Source organism: Microcebus murinus, chromosome 6, assembly GCF_040939455.1.
Source record: "Microcebus murinus isolate Inina chromosome 6, M.murinus_Inina_mat1.0, whole genome shotgun sequence".
In the NCBI taxonomy this organism is placed as follows: domain Eukaryota; kingdom Metazoa; phylum Chordata; class Mammalia; order Primates; family Cheirogaleidae; genus Microcebus; species Microcebus murinus.
The window spans coordinates 86,879,667-86,898,820 of record NC_134109.1 but is presented as its reverse complement, the minus strand read 5'-3'; the positions used below and the strand labels follow the sequence as shown (position 1 = coordinate 86,898,820).

General features: G+C 38.3%; 2 protein-coding genes across 7 annotated transcripts in view; both read left to right on the top strand.

Annotated features, from left to right (window-relative positions):
- Positions 1 to 10,344, top strand: part of SHC4 (SHC adaptor protein 4) — a 125,236-nt gene extending 114,892 nt beyond the window's left edge. Inside the window, exon 12 of the mRNA XM_012763530.3 lies at positions 7,946 to 10,344. Within this exon, the coding sequence (XP_012618984.1) occupies positions 7,946 to 8,101 (156 nt within the window). The 3' untranslated portion in view covers positions 8,102 to 10,344. The remainder of the gene's footprint in view (positions 1 to 7,945) is intronic.
- A 7,023-nt stretch (positions 10,345 to 17,367) lies between these two features.
- Positions 17,368 to 19,154, top strand: part of CEP152 (centrosomal protein 152) — a 73,499-nt gene continuing 71,712 nt past the window's right edge. For all 6 annotated transcript variants that reach the window (XM_012763533.3, XM_076004342.1, XM_076004340.1 and 3 more), the window contains exon 1: positions 17,368 to 17,541. The gene's annotated coding sequence lies outside the window, so the exon portion shown is untranslated. The remainder of the gene's footprint in view (positions 17,542 to 19,154) is intronic.

Sequence of the window (19,154 nt, the reverse complement as noted above, 5' to 3'; positions counted from 1 at the left end):
GTGTACAACTTGAAGCTTCTCCCTCAAGAAGGAGAGGAATCGTGTGCATCTAGCATGTTGGCTTTTTGGAGGGATGCCTGATGGATTGGTATGTGTCTTGCCTGACTTTGGGCACTCATGGGAAGCTGGCATACCTTGGATGCTCGGTGGCCACTGAGAGCAAGGGAGAGTGAGGTGGCTTGCTGCTATGAAACCAGAGAACTTTCAGTTACACAGACAGAGGGAGAAAGAGATTACAAGCTCCTAAAAAATTAGCAAACCTCTCTAACTGAAAAATTGAACACATAGGCCCAGAGAAGTCATATCCCTCACAAAAGGTTTTAGAGGTCCCCAGAATCTCTAGCTGGGCAGGTTGGTGAGGCTCTTCCCTTGTACAAAGCTTATAAGGAATGGGAGAGGTGGAAGTTTTTCAAATGTGTGCATTGCAATGCAAAATTATGATGCACACAAAGAGGCATGGAAACATAGTTCAAAGAAAGGAACAAAGTAAGTCCCCAGAAATTGATCCTAAAGAAACAGAGTTATATGAATTACCTGACAAAGAAATCAAAATAACCATCATAAAATGCTCCATGTGCTCAAGAACACAATCCATGAACAAAATTAGAAAACCAACAAAGAGAAAGAAAATATAAAAAAGAACCAGACTGAAATTTTGGAGCTTAAGAATACTGTAACTAAACAGAAAAATTCACTAGAGGGGTTGAACAGCAGATGTAATCAATCAGAAGACCAAAAATCAGCAAATTCAAAGACATTTGAAATTATCCAGACAAATGAACAAAAACAAAGAAATATTTAAAAAGAATGATGAAAGCACAAAGGATTTATCATACACCATCAGTCAGACCAATACATACATTGTGGGAGTTCAAAGAGGAGAAGAGAGAGGGAAAAAAGTGGACAGAGAGCTTATTTAGAGAAATAATGGCCCCAAACTTCCCAAATCAGGGAAGAAAATGGACATCAGATTCAAGAAGCCAAATGGACTTCAACTATGAGGAACCCAAAGAAATTAACAACAAGACACATTATAATCAAATTGTTGAAAGTCAAAGAGAATTTTGAAAGCAGTAAGAGGAAGGAGACCTGTCATGTAAGACTATCAGCAGGTTTCTCATAACCCACATAAGACTGTCAGTGAATTTGATATATTCCAAATGCTAATGAAAAAAGATTGTCAACCAAGAATACTATATCTGGTGAAACTATTCTTTAGAAAGGAAGGAGAACTATATGACTTTCTGAGATAAACAAAAGCTGAGGAGTTCATTACCACTAGACCTGCCTTACAAGAAATACTAAAGGGAGTCCTTCAAGTTAAAACAAAAGGACACTAACCAGTAACACAAAAGCATATGAAAGTATAAAGCTCACTAGTAAATATCTAGTCAAATATATAATACTGTAATGGTGTAGCAGTGGTGTATAAATAATTTTTAATTCTGGTTATAGAAGTTAAAAGATAAAAGTATAAAAACTATAGTCATACATCACTTAATGATGAGAATGTCCTGAGAAATATATCATTAGATGATTTCATCCTTGTACAAACATTTTAGAGTGTACCTACATAAACCTAGATAGTATAGCCTACTACACATGTAGGCTATATGGTATAGCCTATTGCTCCTATGCTACAAACCTGTACAGCATGGCACTGTACTGAATACCGTAGGCAACTGTAAATATTTGTAGACCTAAACATAGAAAAGGTACAATAAAAATATGATATAAAAGATAAAAAATTGTACACCTTTATAGGGCATTTTCCATGAATGGAGCTTGCAGGACTGGAAATTGCTCTTAATGAGTCAGTGAGTGAGTGGTGAGTGAATGTGAAGACCTAGGACATTACAGCACACTATTGTAAACTTTATAACACTATAAATTTGAGCTACATTAAATTTATTTACAGAGTTTTTTTCTTCAATAATAAATTAGCCTTAACTTACTGTAACTTTTTAATTTTATAAACTTTTACATTTTTTTACTTTTTGACTATAGTGATAACACTTAGCTTAAAAACAAACATATTATACAATTGTACAAAAATATTTTTTCTTAATATCCTTAATTTATAAGCTTTTTTCTATTAAAAAGGCATTATTTTTAATTTTTAAGCTTTTTTTGTTAAAAATGGACACATGAACACACACATTATCCTAGGCCTACACAAGATCAGGATCATCAATGTCACTGTCTTTCACCTCCACATCTTATTCCAAGGTCTTCGAGGGCAATAATGTACATGAAGCTGTCATCTCCTGTGATAACAATGCCTTCTTCTGGAATACCTCTTTAAGGGTCTGTCTGAAGTTCTTCTTGAGGAGGTGTCACTTTTTTCACAGATATGTCTCTGCTGGTTTGCTAGGTTTGTTTCTTTTTTCATTATAGATTTACTTGTAAGCAGATAATCCATGATGAACATTCTTCTCTATTAATGAAAACCTTTCGGTGTTCTCCTGTAGTTTCCTTTTTGGTTGCCTCCTCTTTAGCTATACCATCCTGTCCCAGTTCCAACGACTCCCATAGTTAATTCCTTAGAATTACATCACTAGGTGATAGGAATTTTTCAGCTCTATTATAATCTTATGCTACCATTGTTATATACGTGGTCTTTTGTTGACCGAATCATCATTGTACAGTGCATGACTATAACTATAAAAATATGTTAATGGATACACAATAGAGACAAATGTTAATGGAGACAAAAAAGATGTAATTTGTGACATCAATAACATGAAGTGTGAGGGAGGAGAAATAAACATGTAGAGTATTTGTATACAATTGAAGTTAAAAATCTATATTGTTCTCAAGTGTGCATGGAACATTCTCCAGGATAGATCACAAATTAGGTAATAATACAAATCTTAACAAATTTAAGAGATTGAAATCATACCAAATATCAATGGAATGAAGCTAGAAATTAATGGCAGAAGAGAAATTGGTATTTTCACACATATATGGAAATTAACACACTGTTGAACAACTAATGGGTCAGAGAAGAAATCAAAAGAGAAATTAGAAAATATTTTGAGACAAAAATGACAATATAACATACCAAAATTCATGGGCTGTAGCAAAAGCAGTGCCAAGAGGGAGGTTTCTTGTGATAAATGCCTACATTAAAAATAAGAAAGACCTAAAATAAACAATCTAACTTTACACCACAAGGAATTGGAAAAAGAAGAAAAAACTTAGCCAAAATTTAGCAGAAAGAAGGAAATAAGATCAGTGCAAAACTAAGTGAAATAGAGAAAAGAAAACAATAGAAAAAAATCAATGACACTAGGAATTGTTTTTCTTTTTTTTTGAAAAGATCAACAAAATTAAGAAACCTTTAGCTATAAGGTAACTAACAAAAGTAAAAGAGAAGACTCAAATACAATTAGAAATGAAAGGGAAGATATCACAACAGATGTTGCAAAATTAAAAGGATTGTAAAAAATTACTATGAACAATTCTATGCCAATAAATTGGATAACCTGGAAGAAATGGATAAATTTCTAAATACATATAACCTACCAAGATTGAATCATGAATAAATAGAAAATATGAGCAGACTATAACTAGGAGATTGAATCAGTATTCAAAACCCTATGAACATAGAAAAGCCTAAAAGCAAATGGTTTCACTGGTGAATTCTACCATAGAGTTAAAAAAGAATTAGCACTAATCTTTCTCAAACTTTTTCAAAAAATTGAAAAGGAAGGAACACTTCCAAACTCATTTTATGAGGCCATCATTATCCTGATATTAAAGCCAGAAAAAGATACTACAAGAAAAGAAAAACAAATTCAATAGCACATTAAAAGGATCATATACTATGACCGTGTGGGATTTATCCCTGGGATGCAAGAATAGTTCAACATATAAAAATCAATCAATGTGCTATACCCTCATTAAAGGAATGAAAAATGAAAATCACATGATTATCTCTATAGATACAGAAAAAACATTTGACAAAACTCAACACCCTTTTATGATAGAAACACTAAAAATAATCAGGAATAGAAGGAAATTACCTGAATTTAATAAGCCCATATAGGAAAAGCCCACAGTTGACATCACACTCAATGGTGAAAAACTGGAAACTTTTCCTTTTAAGATCAGAAACATGACAAGGATGCCCACCTTCACCACTTTTAGTCAACAGAATACCAGCAGTAGGAACCTAAGCAATAAGGCATGAAAAAGAAAAAAGCATCCAAATTGAAAAGGAAGAAGTAAAATGATCTCTGTTTGCAAATGATATGATCTTATAGGAAGACAATATTAGACTCTACAAAAAAATTTCAGAACACATTCAGTAAAATTGCAGGAAATACAAAACCAACATACAAAAATCAATTGCATTTCTATATATTAACAATTAACTATCCAAAAAGAAAATTAAGAAAACAATTCCACTTGCACTAGCACCAAGAAGAATAAAATATTTAGGAATAAATTTAACCAAGGAGTGAAAGACTTGTACACTGAAAACTACAAAATGTTGATGAAATAAATTAGAGAAGACACAAATAAATGGAAAGACATCCTATGTTCATAGATTAGAATATTTAACATTGTTAAAACATCCATACTACCCATAGCAATCTAAAGATTCAATGCAATCCTTATCAAATTCCAGTGACATTTTTTACAGACATAGAAAAAACAATTCTAAAAATTATATGGAATCACAATGAACCCTGAATAGCCAAAACAATCTTGAGAAAGAACAACAAAGCTGGAGGCTTCACATTTTCTGATTTCAAAACATATTACAAAGCTACATTAATCAAAACAGTATGATACTGGCATAAGCCAGACATAGACCAATGGAATAGAATAGAAAGCATAGCAATAAGCCCCACTCACATACGGTCAAATGATCTTCAACAAGAATGCCAAGACTGCACAATGGAGAAAGGACAGTTCTTTCAACAGAAGGCATGGGGAAAACTGGATATCCACATGCAAAAGAATGAAATTGGACCCCTGTCTTTCACTATACACAAAAATGAACTTAAATGTGTTAAAGAATTAAACATAAGACCTGAAACTATAAAACTCCTAGGAGAAAATGTGGAGGAAAAAACTTTGTAATGTTGATCTTGGCAATAATTTCTTAGATAAGACCCCAAAACACAGGCAACAAAAGCAAAACTAGAGAAGTGGGACTACATTAAACTAAAAGCCTTCTGTACAGCAAAGGTAACAATCAACAGAGTGAAAAGGCAAGGTACAGAATGAGAGAAACTGTTTAGAAACCATACATCTGATATTGAGCTAACATCCCAAATATATAAGGAACTCCTACAATTCAATAGCAAAAAAAAAAAAAAAAAAAGCCAGATAACCCAATTTAAAAATGGGCAAAGGACTTGAATAGACATCTTTTCAATGAAGACATTCAAACAAGCAACAATATATGGGAAGGTGCTTAACACCATTAATCATTAGGGAAATGCAAATCAAAACTACAGTGAGGTGTCACCTCATACTCATTAAGATGGCCATTATAAAAAACCAGAAACTAATAAGTATCTGTAAGGATGAGGAGAAATCAGAGCCATTGTGTACTATTGGTGGGGGAATATGAAATCATGCAGCCTCTATGGAAAACAGTTTGGAAGTTCCTCAAAAAATTAAAAATAAAACTACCACGTGTGATCTAGCAACCTCACTTTCTGGGTAATTATCCAAAATAGTTGAAATTAGGATATTGAAGTGACTTTTCATGTTTATTACAGCATTATTTGCAACAGCTAAGAAGTGAAAACAAAGGTCCATAAAAAGCTGAATAGATAAAATATAGCATATCCTAATACACACGATGGAATACTATTTAACCATAAAAAGGGAAATCCTGTCATATAATGCAGTGTCATACAATGCAGGACAAATTGTGAAGAACAAATACCAGCATTATTTCAGATATATGAGGTATCTAAAGTAGACAAGCTCATAGCAGCAGAATGCTCACGAATGTCCGTAGGGCCGGGCCAGTACTGTAAGTGAATAAAGCTGGACAGGAGAAGGAGTGAGCATACGGTGCAGTGAGCTGTGTTGGACTGGAAAGCACATGTCCTCTGTAAGGGGGATGGCCACCACTTGGCTCCAGAGCCAGTTGCTGCCACGTGGAGCAGAGGCCCAGTGAGGCCAGATTTGATTTTTCCAAAGAAGCCACAAAGCCAGAGTTTTATAGGAAATCTATTTTTTTTTTTTTTTTTTTTTTGAGACAGAGTCTCGCTTGTTGACCAGGCTAGAGTGAGTGCCATAGCATCAGCCTAGCTCACAGCAACCTCAAACTCTTGGGCTCAAGCAATCCTTCTGCCTCAGCCTCCCGAGTAGCTGGGACTACAGGCATGCGCCACCATGCCCAGCTAATTTTCTATATATATTAGTTGGCCAATTAATTTCTTTCTATTTATAGTAGAGACGGGGTCTTGCTCTTGCTCAGGCTGGTTTCGAACTCCTGACCTTGAGCAATCCGCCCGCCTCAGCCTCTCAGAGTGCTAGGATTACAGGCGTGAGCCACCGCGCCTGGCGGAAATCTATTTTTAATTAAAAATACTTAGATCTCTCTATGGGTGACCGCCCCATCCCCTAGCAAACTAAAACATCTGGTGTATTTGGCCAGAGAGTGACCAGTTTACAACCTCTGACCTAGGAAGATTAATTTGACATTCATGTACAGGATCAGTAGAGAGAGGGGAAAGGCCAGGAACAGAGAAAATAATTAGGGGCTTCTAGGTAAAAAGTAGTGAGAGCCGGAACCAGAATGGAGGCGGGAGAAGTAACAAAAGGAGGGCAGAGTGAGTTGGAATGTAGAACATAGACTGGCAGGATTGGTCAGCTGATTTGATGAGGGTTGGGGATAAGATGGAGGAGATGGAAAACTTCTTCAAGGTTTGGAGCCATTCGAGAGCAAGTTGGAACCACTGTGCCCCAAGTCCTTGAATGTGTATTTCCTGAGGACAGAGATCCTCTCTTACATAGCCACAGTATAATGATCAAGACCAGGAAATTTAACATTGATATAATACTGTTATATAATTCATAGTCCATATCCAAATTCTGTGAATTATTCCAATAAATATGTGTGTTTTTAATACGTTGGAAACCAACATCTGGACAAAACTCAAAGAATCCCTTGTAGGAGACTAGCAGAATTACATCATAGCAAGGTGCTGCCTTGCATGCCTTTCCTCTCTTGGATTGTTCCCAGCCACTGTCAAAACAGGAGCACAGGTATGAGTAGGCTGCCAAGCCAGTGGAGCGATGGTGGATAGTAATGTATCTTCTGTCTATGCATAGGGTGAGGATACACTAATAGTAGGGAGGAAATTCCACAGAAGGCATGGCATAGGAAAATTGAATTCCTTTGGCATGCAGGCGGTAAGTTACATGCAACAAATATCTGTGACTCAGCTACTATGAAGTCTGCAGGAAGAAGACATGAATGCCTATTAGAAAGGCCTCAGGAGGCTTTTTGGAGGAGACAGGAGCGTTGAGCCTCCAAGGAGAGGTATGACTTCCGAAGGGACTGACTCCTACAGAGACAGGGTAACATATTAATAGAAGCAATCTGCTTGATGGAAGTTAATTATAATCCTGGGATTCATGCCTGTATACAAACCAGTTAAATATTTATAGAAATGGTGACGTGGTAGAATATATCAAACAATAACATCGCAAAGAAGCTGATTGCATTGACTTGAATTAAGTGACAAGCACTTACCATTTTCCTAACCTGTAGGGATAGTTGCTTTAAAGTGGTAATGAGGAATGAGAAAATTGTTTACTGAGGGATACAGAGTTAACAAGTAATTTCTTTATTCATCAAAATGTCTATTATAGGGATATATATCTAATTTTCCCCCAAATTGTTTATATTTTTCAGACGAACTATTATTTAACCTAAACCTAAATATATTTGTACTTCCTTTTCAAGGTGAGGACCAAGGATCATGTATTTGATAATGTCGGCCACCTTATCAGATACCATATGGACAATAGTTTGCCAATCATCTCTTCTGGAAGCGAAGTAAGCCTTAAACAACCAGTGAGAAAAGATACTAACCCGGTACTTTCGAATTCCAACAAATGACAATATTGAAGCACCATCAAGAAACTCCCATTTTGTGTCAGGACACAAAGTTAATTCAAACTTTGCTTCTACATAAAATAGAGCACAAACTGTGAAACCAAACATCTTTCTGAAACCAACATGGACTAGGTCCTTTATAAAACAAAGAACAAAATTTGATCTTTAGAAATGAAAATCAGAAAAGAGGAAGAGGATCGGTCTATTTGAAAAGAAATTATACATATGCACGGATGTCACTTTTTAAGGTCATATAACAGTGATAACAAGCTAAAAGCACAACTAAAATTTCACATGCTAAAGACAACTTGAATGAACTGCTGGGGCAGTGGTATGTGCCTTTCAACTTGATAATTTGGGGACACTTTCATATTGGGGAGATTAATTCTATGTGTCTTCATGTTCTATAACTATGGAACCATTTGCCAAAAAAAAGTTTTTCTTGCTACAAAAGATGAGAAGCAATTTGCTTGATACTGACTTTGTTACATTTTCTGTTTAGTAGCATTTTCCACTGCAATATTAAAATAAATATGACACTGAAGTCAGACTGTGTCTATGTCACTGGAATCAAATCAAAAGCCACTGAAAGCATCGGTCTGTTTCATTGCATTTGCTGATTAAAGGGTTGGGGCCCAAATTCTCTGGCCTTGTATTTCTCAATCTTTGCTGTTAGGACTGTTTGTATACAGCATGTGAGAAGCTCACGAGGCCAAATCTACCAGTCATTTCTGATTTTATCATATTCTTCCCTTCTTCCTGCTAAGAGAAAAGCTCATGAGTACTTGGATTTAAAAGATGGCAGACAAAACCAGTGTTCCTCATATTCAACATCCAAATTGGTTTCATTCTTAGTGAAAGTACAGAATTTATGTGAAAGTATAGGGGAATTTCCTCTTGATTGGCTGCCACTGAATCATAGTCTGTCACCTACATGTGCGCTTAGCACCTCTTCTAGGTATGATCAGACAAAATGCAGAATGGAGAAAACATATGAATGAAGCAGTTGCAAAGGTTTGCCACATCTAGACCCACTGTGAAGCTGATAGTGTAATTAAGCCAAGCACTGGGCTGGGGCTCATCAATGTGACCTTGAGCAAGTTGCTGTACCTGTTTGGATTCCAGTCTCCTTGTCTACAAAGTGAGGGAGCTGGATTAGGTGAATTCAGGGGTCCACTTCAGTCCTAACATAGTATGAGTCTGTGAAAAGTAAGTTTTTCATCTCTTAGGGGTTGACAGTGATACCAGTTTGTATAGTTAAGGTAAAAAATTAAGTTTTTTTCTTCATGCCTATATTCACAGAATGAATGGCATAACTGAGATCAACATTCACATAGTCTAGATCCCAAACCTTTCAGTCTACAACTTTGGAATAATATAGTTAATGATGGTAGAAGCAGATTTGGTTTGTTTTGAGTAGCTGAAAACTGCTTCAGTCCTTTGCATATGGAGATATGGGCAATTCTATAGAGTGTGTGTGTGTGTGTGTATGTGTGTGTGTGTGTGTGTGTGTGTGTGTGTGTGTGTGTGTGTTTATCCTGAGTTATCTGGACAATTGCCTTAATTCTATTTCATTTTGGCTATGTAGATACAAGTTAATCTTTGTGATTGTGATATAGTTGCTAAATTTTAAATAAAATATGGGAAATTTTCAGATAGAAATCAACAGTAACCAAGCACACCGAACTCTAATATTTTTATGTAAAGCTTATAATTTTATTTCTACTGCCATTGATTTTTTAGATAGGTTTGTTTCCTTTTATACAACTAGGAAATAATGCATTTTCATCAGTTTTCCATATTCTTTAGTTCTTGATCATTTGTCCTCATAAAGAGGATCAACATGGGTGTGGATAATTGAAATTTATGGGTAATCTAACCACTTTTATTAGAGACAGGGCAGGCCTGTGGTCTCAGTTTGGCTGTGCAGAATATTAACTAGATAACAAGAAAGAGTGCCTGATACAAATAGATGCAAGAGTTTAAATGGTGTGAGCAGTGCACATGGATAATCAGTATTTGATTGTAATGGTATAGTAGTTAGATAAGCAACTACTGCACTTACAAATACCACAGACACAGTTAAAACAAACAAAAGAACAAAAGAAATGTCTGCATGCTATTTTAATCTCACATTTTTATCTTCATCTGTCTTAAAGTGGAAATCCCTTTCTATAAATACTTGTGACTTTTTTAAAAAAATAAATGCTCTGTGAAAACTGACATAATATGCCTGGTGTTTGAGATTTGAAACTTTGTCATTTGTAGGATGTATCATGGTCCTGGCAGGAAACATGGCTCACTCAAATTGGGTAATTCTAGGAGAGTTTAATAAAGGGACTATTTAGGTGTGGGCAAAGTACAGGAAAACCCAGAGAGAGAACAAAGTGCCCTGGGGCCAGTGAAGGGGAAAAAAGAGGGAGAAGTTAACAGAATCTGGAGAGAGTTGTGTGCAAGGGCTGCCTTTTGGGAGCTGTGGCCTATGGTGGAGGAATATAACCAGCCCTGGTGACTCAACAGAGAGGCAGCTATGGGTATTAATAAACTGAATTTTTTTCTGCTCCCTCTCCCTGATCTTCTATTGGGATTCTCCACTGGCCCAAGCAACCTGAAAATCAATCACTTAATCCACCATATTAACAAGCTAAAGAAAAAAAGATCACATTATCACATCAATTGATGCAGAAAATGCATTTGACACAATTGAACACCCATTTATGATAAAAATTCCCAGTAAACTAAGAACAGCTGAAGATCACCTACAAAAAACCAACAGCTAACATTGTACTTGACAGTGATAACCTGAGTTCTTTTCCCCTAACATCAGGAATGAGGCAATGATGTTTATCACTATTCTTAGTCAACATAGTACTGGTAGTTCTAGCCAGTGCAATCAGACAGGAAAAGGAATTAAAAGGCATACAGACCAGAAAGGGAGAAATAAAGCTGTCCCTATTTGTAGATGACATGATTGTCCATATATGAAATCCCAAGGAATCTACAAAACAAAACAAAACCCCCCAAAATCTTCTAGAACTAATAAGTGGGTTTAGCAAAGTTCAGAGGATATAAGATAAATATACAAAATTCAGTTGTACTTTTATGTATTAGCAATAAACACACAGATACCAAAACTTAAAATGCAATATAATTTACATTGCTAAGAAACTAAGTACATGTAAATCTAACAACATATGTACAAGATGTATGCTGAAAACTATAAATTACTGATGAAAGAAATCAAGGAAGACCTAAATAGAGGGACATACTGTTGTCATAGATTAGAAAATTTGACATAATCAAGATGTCAACTCTCCCCAAATTAATACACAGAGTTAATGTAACTCTTACCAAAATTTCAGCAGGATATTTTGTAGATATAGATAAGATTATTCTAAAATGTATGTGGAAAGACAAAGGAACTAGAAAGGGTAAAGCAATTTTTAAAAAGAAGGAAGTGTGAGGAATCATCCTATGATTTTTGAGACAACTTAAATAGTTGCAGCAATAAAGACTGTATGGGCCAGGGGTTATGGCTCATGCGTGTAATCCTAGCATTCTGGGAGGCCAACATGGGAGGACTGCTTGAGCACAGGAGTTCGAGACCAGCCTGAGCAAGAGCGAGACCCTGTCTCTATTAATAAATAAATAAATAAGTAAAATAAGTCCTACTTAAAAAAGAAAAAAGACTGTATGGTATTGGTGGAGGGATAGCCTCATAGATCAATGGAACAGAATAGAGAACCCAGAAACAGAACCATCCAAATATGTCCAGTTGGTTTTTGACAAAGGTACAAAACAACTCAATGGACAAAAGATAGGCACTGAATAAAATGGTGCTGGAACAATTGGACATTTGTAGGCAAAAAAGTGAACCTCATACTTTACATGAAAATTAACCCAAATGGATTATAGATTTAAATGTAAGACATAAAACTATTAAACCTTTGGGATAAAAACATAGAAAATCTCCAGGATATAAGGTTAGGCCAAAAGTTCTTAGATTTGACATGATCCATAAAAGGAAACATGGGTACATTGGACTTCATCAAAATTACAAATTTTTGCTCTGTGGAAAACTCTGTTGAGAGGATGAAGGACCAGCTATAGACTGGGAGAAAATGTTTGCAAACCACATATCTAACAAAGGACAAGTATCTGGAATATAAACCTCTCAAAACTTAACAGTAAGAAAAAATCTAATTAGAAAATGGACAGACTTTTCACTGAAGAAGATAAATATACGGCAAATAAGCACATAAAAATATGTTCAGTATCATTAGCCAACAGGGAAATTAAAACCATAATGAGCTATCACTATACACCTATCAGAATGGGTGAAATGAAAAATAGTGACAACAGCAAATGCTCGCTAGGAGGGGATAAAATAGATCACACATAGGTTCCTGGTGGGAATATAAAATAGTACAGCCACTCTGGAAAACAGTTTGGCAGTTAACTAAAAAAACTGAACATGCAACTAACATCCAACACAGCAATTGCACTCCTGGGCACTGATCACTGAAAATTGAAAACTTATGTTCATACAAAAATTTGTACAAGAATATTCATAGAAGATTTGTTTGTAATAACCCAAAACTGTAAACAACTTAGATCCTTCCATGGGTAATGGTTAAACAAATTGTGTTACATCTATACCATGGAACACTATTCGGCAATAAAAAGTAAGAACTATTGAGAAATGCAACAACTTGAATGAATCTCCAGAGAATTATGAAAAGTGAAAAATGCCAGTCCTCAAAGGTTATATACTGTATAACTACATTAATATATCATGTTTGAAATGATAAAGTTATAGAAACAGAGAACAGTTTAGGAGTTGCTATGGTCCGAATGTTTGTGTCCCCTGAAATTCATATGCTGAAACCTAATCATCGATGTGATGATATTAGGAGGTGGAGCCTTTGGGAAGTGGTTAGATTAGTGCTCTTATAAACAGGCCTCAGAGAGCTGCCTTGGCCTTTCCATAATGTGAGGACGCATAGGAGGTGCCATCTGTGAACCAGGTAACAGGCAGATAAGACAACAGATCTGCTGATGGTTTGGTCTTGGGCTTCCTAGTCTCCAGAACTGTGAGAAATACATTTCCATTGTTGGCAAGCCACCCAAGTCATGGTATTTTGTTAGAGCAGCCCCAACAGGCCAAGGATTAAAGAGGGAATCAGTAGAAGGGAGGGAAGTGAGTACAATTATAATACGGCTACATGAGGCATCCTTTTGGTGAAGGAATTGCTTTTTATTCTGATTGTATCAATGTGGATATCCTGGGTACGATATTGTACCATAGTTTTGCAAGATGTTATCATTAGTGGAAAATGGGCAGAACTTAACAAGAGATCTCCCAATATTATTTCTTGGAAGTGAAATGTTCTCAAAATAAAAAATTTAATTTAAAAAAGTTTGGGGGTAAAAACCTAGATATGTCAGGAGATTTCAGGAAGATTGCCACTTTAACACTTGGCAGCTTCCACAGGACATGGTGGCAGGATCATCTTGGTGGTCCTAGGTCCTATCATGCTAGGACTAAGAAGGGTCAATTGGATGAGCTGCATGAGGCCTCACATTCTTAAAGGGCCTCAAATGGAAATACTTGATATCATCCCCTCATATTCACTGACAAGATCAAAAGATGGCAAACAAGGATGTTGTAGGAGACACAGTCAATGCTCTGCCCAGATACCCTGGGGTCCCTTAAACCATTTGAGTCTACCCCTCCCCTGGCTCCTGTGTGTTTTGCTTCTAACTGCCTGCACCATCACTCTGTTCATCCTGAGGACAGACTCAGGCTAGTGGAGCAGGTGGTTTCCCCAAGAGCCAGGGATGCCTGTGAGCTTACTTCTTGCCCTTCCCACCCAACCACCACTAGGGCAAGAGTGTGACAGCTCAGTCCCTTTGGTTCTGTCCCAATCACACACTTCTTGGGGGATCACCCTGGGGCAGGCATTTCTCCTGAAATCACATCTTTGCATGGCCTTTCCCCTTCCCTGACCATCTTCCTCACTCCATTACTGGCTGCTTTTGAAAGTTCTTCCTTAAAAACTCATGTGCACCTGATTTTTCATCTGGGAACCAGATCTAAGACAGATGTACATCAAACAACTTTAAACATATATCCCATGACTGGACTATACTATCAAAGAATTCAAATACATGAATATTTTTAATAAATTCTGTAATTTTCTTTGGAATGGTATCATACTGTATTTTGTCAATATGCATTAAACATGTAAGCATTTAAAACATACGCCAATTTTATAATCTTGTTTTGGTACTTCTTTCTTCTTTAAACTACTGAGTGTTTCAAAAACAGAAGTTAAATGGTCTGAGCATCTCTTGGCATTTGGGTGGGTCTGTATTCCATGTGCAAATATAATTCTTGTAGCTTTGGATCTTTATCAAATGATCAATATCACTTTTGATAGATTTTACTGGTTTTCCGATTAAAAACCCTGTTATGATTGTAAATCCTAAACATTAAATCCAGGCAATTGGATCTCACACTCTTTTGACCAAAGAGGCAAAAAGCCTGCTGTCCCACATATCTTTTATACGGCACATCTCTTTTTTTGGTAGGGAGAAAAGAAAGAACTGGATAGGAATAATAGGAATTGTTTATTTACTTACTTTTAAGAGAGGAATATGATCTCATTCACATGATTTTATATTCCAAAATACTGCCCTAAAATTTTTTCAAAAAAACATAAGTAATTTTTCACACTTGCCTTGATAATGTGTTATTTAAATAGAACAAATTCAGAGCCAGCACATTTCCATAAAGTATAAGCAAGTTCCAAAGGATTTACAAGTTGATTGCTTTAGTAAAAGATCATTAGATTTAGGGCCCACCTGGATCTAGAATGATCTCATATCAACCAATTACATCTGAAAAGACCCTATTATTTCCAAATAAAGTCCCATTCTGAGGTTCCAGGTGGACATGAAATTTTGGGGAACAGTATTCCATCATGACCCAAGCCAGCTCAGGTCAAAAGGTATTTTTAGGTTCAGGTTTCATAGAATCCAAGGAAAAATGGAACTGTCCAGCTTCTCAAGGTACAGGAACCAGGCAAGATCCATGGCTTTCAGCGGCAGAATTTCATGATCTTCAGTCTAGGCTCTACCATGTATATGATACAGCTATGGAGACAGCGTATTTCCCATAAACACAGACAAATGTAATAAATCTGTTTCTCTTCTATGTGGCTCTCACCTTACTTAGTTCCAGGGAGTCTTATTTTAGTTATCTAGGAAGAGACTATGATTGGTCCAGCTTGGGTCTCATGCTATCCCTCGATTCAGTCAGGTCTGGCAAAACTGGGGGTGGTAGGGTGGTGATGGTGGTGAGGTCATAATGGCTGTGAGCAGGCACAGGTTCTATAGGAAGGGATTGAGCAGGGTTGGCATTCTGACCCACATGTCAATACTAAATGAGCTTCTAGCACAGTGCTTAGTGCTTAGAACAAAGTAGATGTTCAGAAAATATTGTTGAATGAATGAGCTACAAATAGTGGTCCTATATTCCTCAGTTCTTTTCCAAGCATTCCTGTTCCTATCTTCCTATTTTTGTCCTGTTCTCACAAAGCCATATCCTTTGGGTAGGCTCCTTGTTTGTCCTATTCCATGAGCTCCTGTTGCCCTCAGCACACATTCACCTTTGTCTTTCTCTGTCATCCACTCCCAGAGCACCCTACTGTTTGGGTCATGGAAATTATACCTTCCTGGTTTTTCCTTACTACCTCAGACTCCAATGTGTACTCTAGTCCAATAAGCCATAGAACATAGAAACACAATAGAAAATAATATTTAGTGTTTCTACATTTAAAAGCTCTTTCACATGATCTCATCTTATTTCATTTTTCCCACAATCCTGAGAAGTAGGTCTTATCATTCCTATTTTCAGACAACGACTTTGAGGTGTTCGAGGGTTAAATTGTTGTGGACAAAAGTTAGTAGGTAGGAGAGCTGCAACTTGAACTCAAATCTTCTTTAAGTTCAGTGTTCCTTTGAGGATAGCACTCCCCAGTGACATAATTTTGGATAGCACTTTCGTGATGGCATTGCTTTGGCCTGATAGCTTTGATATCAAAGAGAAGGAAGGAAAAAGGAGAAATGATGGTTTAGCTCCACCTTTATACATTGTTGTTAGTAGCAGGGACCCCATCTCATCAACAAACGTGACGTTTTTCCTTGAAATGCCTCACCCAGCTCACAGGTGTGTCTGTTTGAAACATGCAAGGCAAACATTGACCCAGCATTTCACAAATAATCTCCTGTCCAGCGTTCAAGATCTTTGGCAGTTTTTTTCTCTTTCCCCACACTTGTCTTTGTTACCCCAGAATGCCTGTCTGCTTGCATTTCCCTGGACATGTTAAGTTCATTCCTTGTGCACACCATACCTTGCCTGCGTAGAATGCCTTTCCTATTCTTCCAGGATTCATGCTTTTTTATGGACCACCTCCTTCCTGCTTACTTCTCCAGTCTTACTTCTAAATAATCCTTCACTTCTGCCGGTTTGGCCTTCACACTGTACTCTCATGCTGATCAACCTGCCTGTCGAGCTCTTTCCTCCTCTTCTCTCCTGGAACTTTCCTTGATAGATCCTTTTTCACACGTTCACTTTCCCCAGACTTATTGCCTGTTCAACTCATAGTACACTAAGTAAACAATTTTGTGTGCGGAAAATTGTGTGAGGAAATTCAGGTGGTGAATAGACACGTGGGAAGATGTGCCATCTTATAATTAAAGAAACACAAATTTAAACAAGGCGGGACCTAGCAAGCTAGATAAGGAAGGAAAACATCTCAGGGTGTCAGGTGATGGGAAAGCAAGCCCTTTTAGAGGACAAGAAGGGCAAATGCAGAAACCTCCAAGGCAAGAGTGCAGTGGGGCAGCTGTGGGATTCTGTGTGCTGACGCGCGGGAGGCACGACTCACAGCTCCAGTGTCCTTCGGCACCAAAGGGGCGAGAGGTCCCTCCCTGTAAGCCGGGTGCAGCCTCTTCTAAGGCCAGACGCTTCGGCGTCTCTAGGCAACCGAAAGCCCGCCCGCCCCAGAGTAAACCCTTTTGCAATTGGCTCGCGAATCCGCCAATGGGCGCGCAGGGGCAATTTCCCGCCACCTCTGGCGCCCGCTTTCAAACAGCAGTACCTTTGCAACTGCAGGCGGACGTCTCAACCAAGCTTGAGGAAGGCGGAGACTTCCGCCTCCTCGCCCAGCCCCGAGCCGGCACGGCCCCGCCCACCAGGCGAGCTCCTAGCCGGCGATTGAAGGAGGCGGCTGCTCCTCAAGCGCCTCAGCTCCGCGGGTTCGGTTGTAACGAGGAAGGAGCGAGTGGATTAGATCCAGGGTTAGGGGTGGTTAGTAGAAGTTGGCCTTTGACCCGGGCTAGGATTTCCTCGCGGTGACAAGCGCCCGTGTCCTCCGGTGAGTTCTGATTTTTTGGGGTGGGCTTGGGGCTGGGGTTAGGGGAGCTGCGAGGTCCTTGGAGTCTTGGCTGAGGCTTCCCGGAGGGCTGACCTACCCCCTCCCCGGCTCCGCGGGGGCGCACTGCCCGCGGGTTGCGGGGCTCCGCATTTGACTTCGAGGTGTCATCGGGACCTCTTTATTCCTCCAAGGTCTTACTTAGAAGTGGCATATGGAAAGCCCTCCTCGTCTGTTCTCCAGGTTGCTGGGGTGGCCGCGAGACCCTACCGTGGGGACCCCGCCGTGGTCACCCTGGCGCCACGCCTGGCTCACAGTGGGTGCTCTGTGCACGTGTGTTGCCTGAATGCAGGTGGTGCTGGCACCCAAAGCCAGCAGCCCCAGACATCCTGGGCTCCGTGCAGCTTTGGTCTCGTGGTACCTGTTTGTTGCGCCGTGGCTAACGCCAAACTGAGTTCCCTCGGTAAGGTCATTCGTTTATGTATTCCGTTCAGCCAGTGGGTGCCTGCTGCGTGTGTTAGGATTACTCGCTTCGTCCTCTGGGCATCTCGAATCGATTTGTCCGAAGTGCTGTCATTAGCACTGATCACAAGGTGTTGCTGTCATTTGTTTATGTGTCTATTTTCTTGACCTCCATCATGTCTTGTTAAACTTTGTAATCTTGAACAATTGGTAAATTGTTGAATGAACGATCAGGCCTCCTTAGCCAGGTGTTGCAGGTCTAAAACAGCCTATGTGCTCTGGTCGTTTCCATTCTAGAAGGGAAGGTAGCATGTATGCAAAAGTAGAATTTCCTGACTCCCAGGACAATTCTTATATACCCGCTCTGTGGCACTTAACCCTTTCTATCTTGTAGTCATGTACTTGAGTCTGATTTAAGACGAATTTCATCGTATACCTTCATAATGGGTGAAAATGTATATGCACTTCCTAGATAGGTGAATGCACTCAGTTAACTAAGAGAGGCTGAAGTTGAAGCCCTAAGAAAAGTGTAAGAAATACAGTCTGCAAGTGCAACGGAATGATTAATTCCATAAGGGAGCAGGAATGGAAGCGGCATCTTGAAGGGAGGTGGCAGTTTTGTTCCAGAGGAGGTTGCATTACTTGAAGTAAGATTTCCCACAGCCTGCACATTTAACTTTTTTCAGATATGCCGAATCTCTTTGTTTCCTTAACCCTTCCATAGCTGTGCTTCCATAGCACCCTATTCATCAGTAATAATGTCATAATAGTAATAAAACTAAAATGTATTGATTGGTACATAGTGCTAAGTACTTTATATGTACTTTGAGGTTCTGTTTTTACTCCCATTTCATTAACAAAGAAATAGAAACCATTTGCTCAAAATGGTACAGCTGATCAATAGAGGAGCCAGAATTGAGCCCAGGTTGTCTGATGAGTGGAGCCCTCATTCTTTAGCCACTTGCACCCATAGTGTGTCCTTTAAGGTTTATTTCTAATCTAAAGTCTTTTCTTTCTGTAAACTTCTCTAAGCCTTCCTTTCATAGGTATAATTAATTTGTGCTTTGTACTTTCCTCTACTATGGAATTTATTACAATGTATTATTGTAAGTATTAATTTGTATCATTGTCTCTCTAAGAGACTGTGAGCTCCT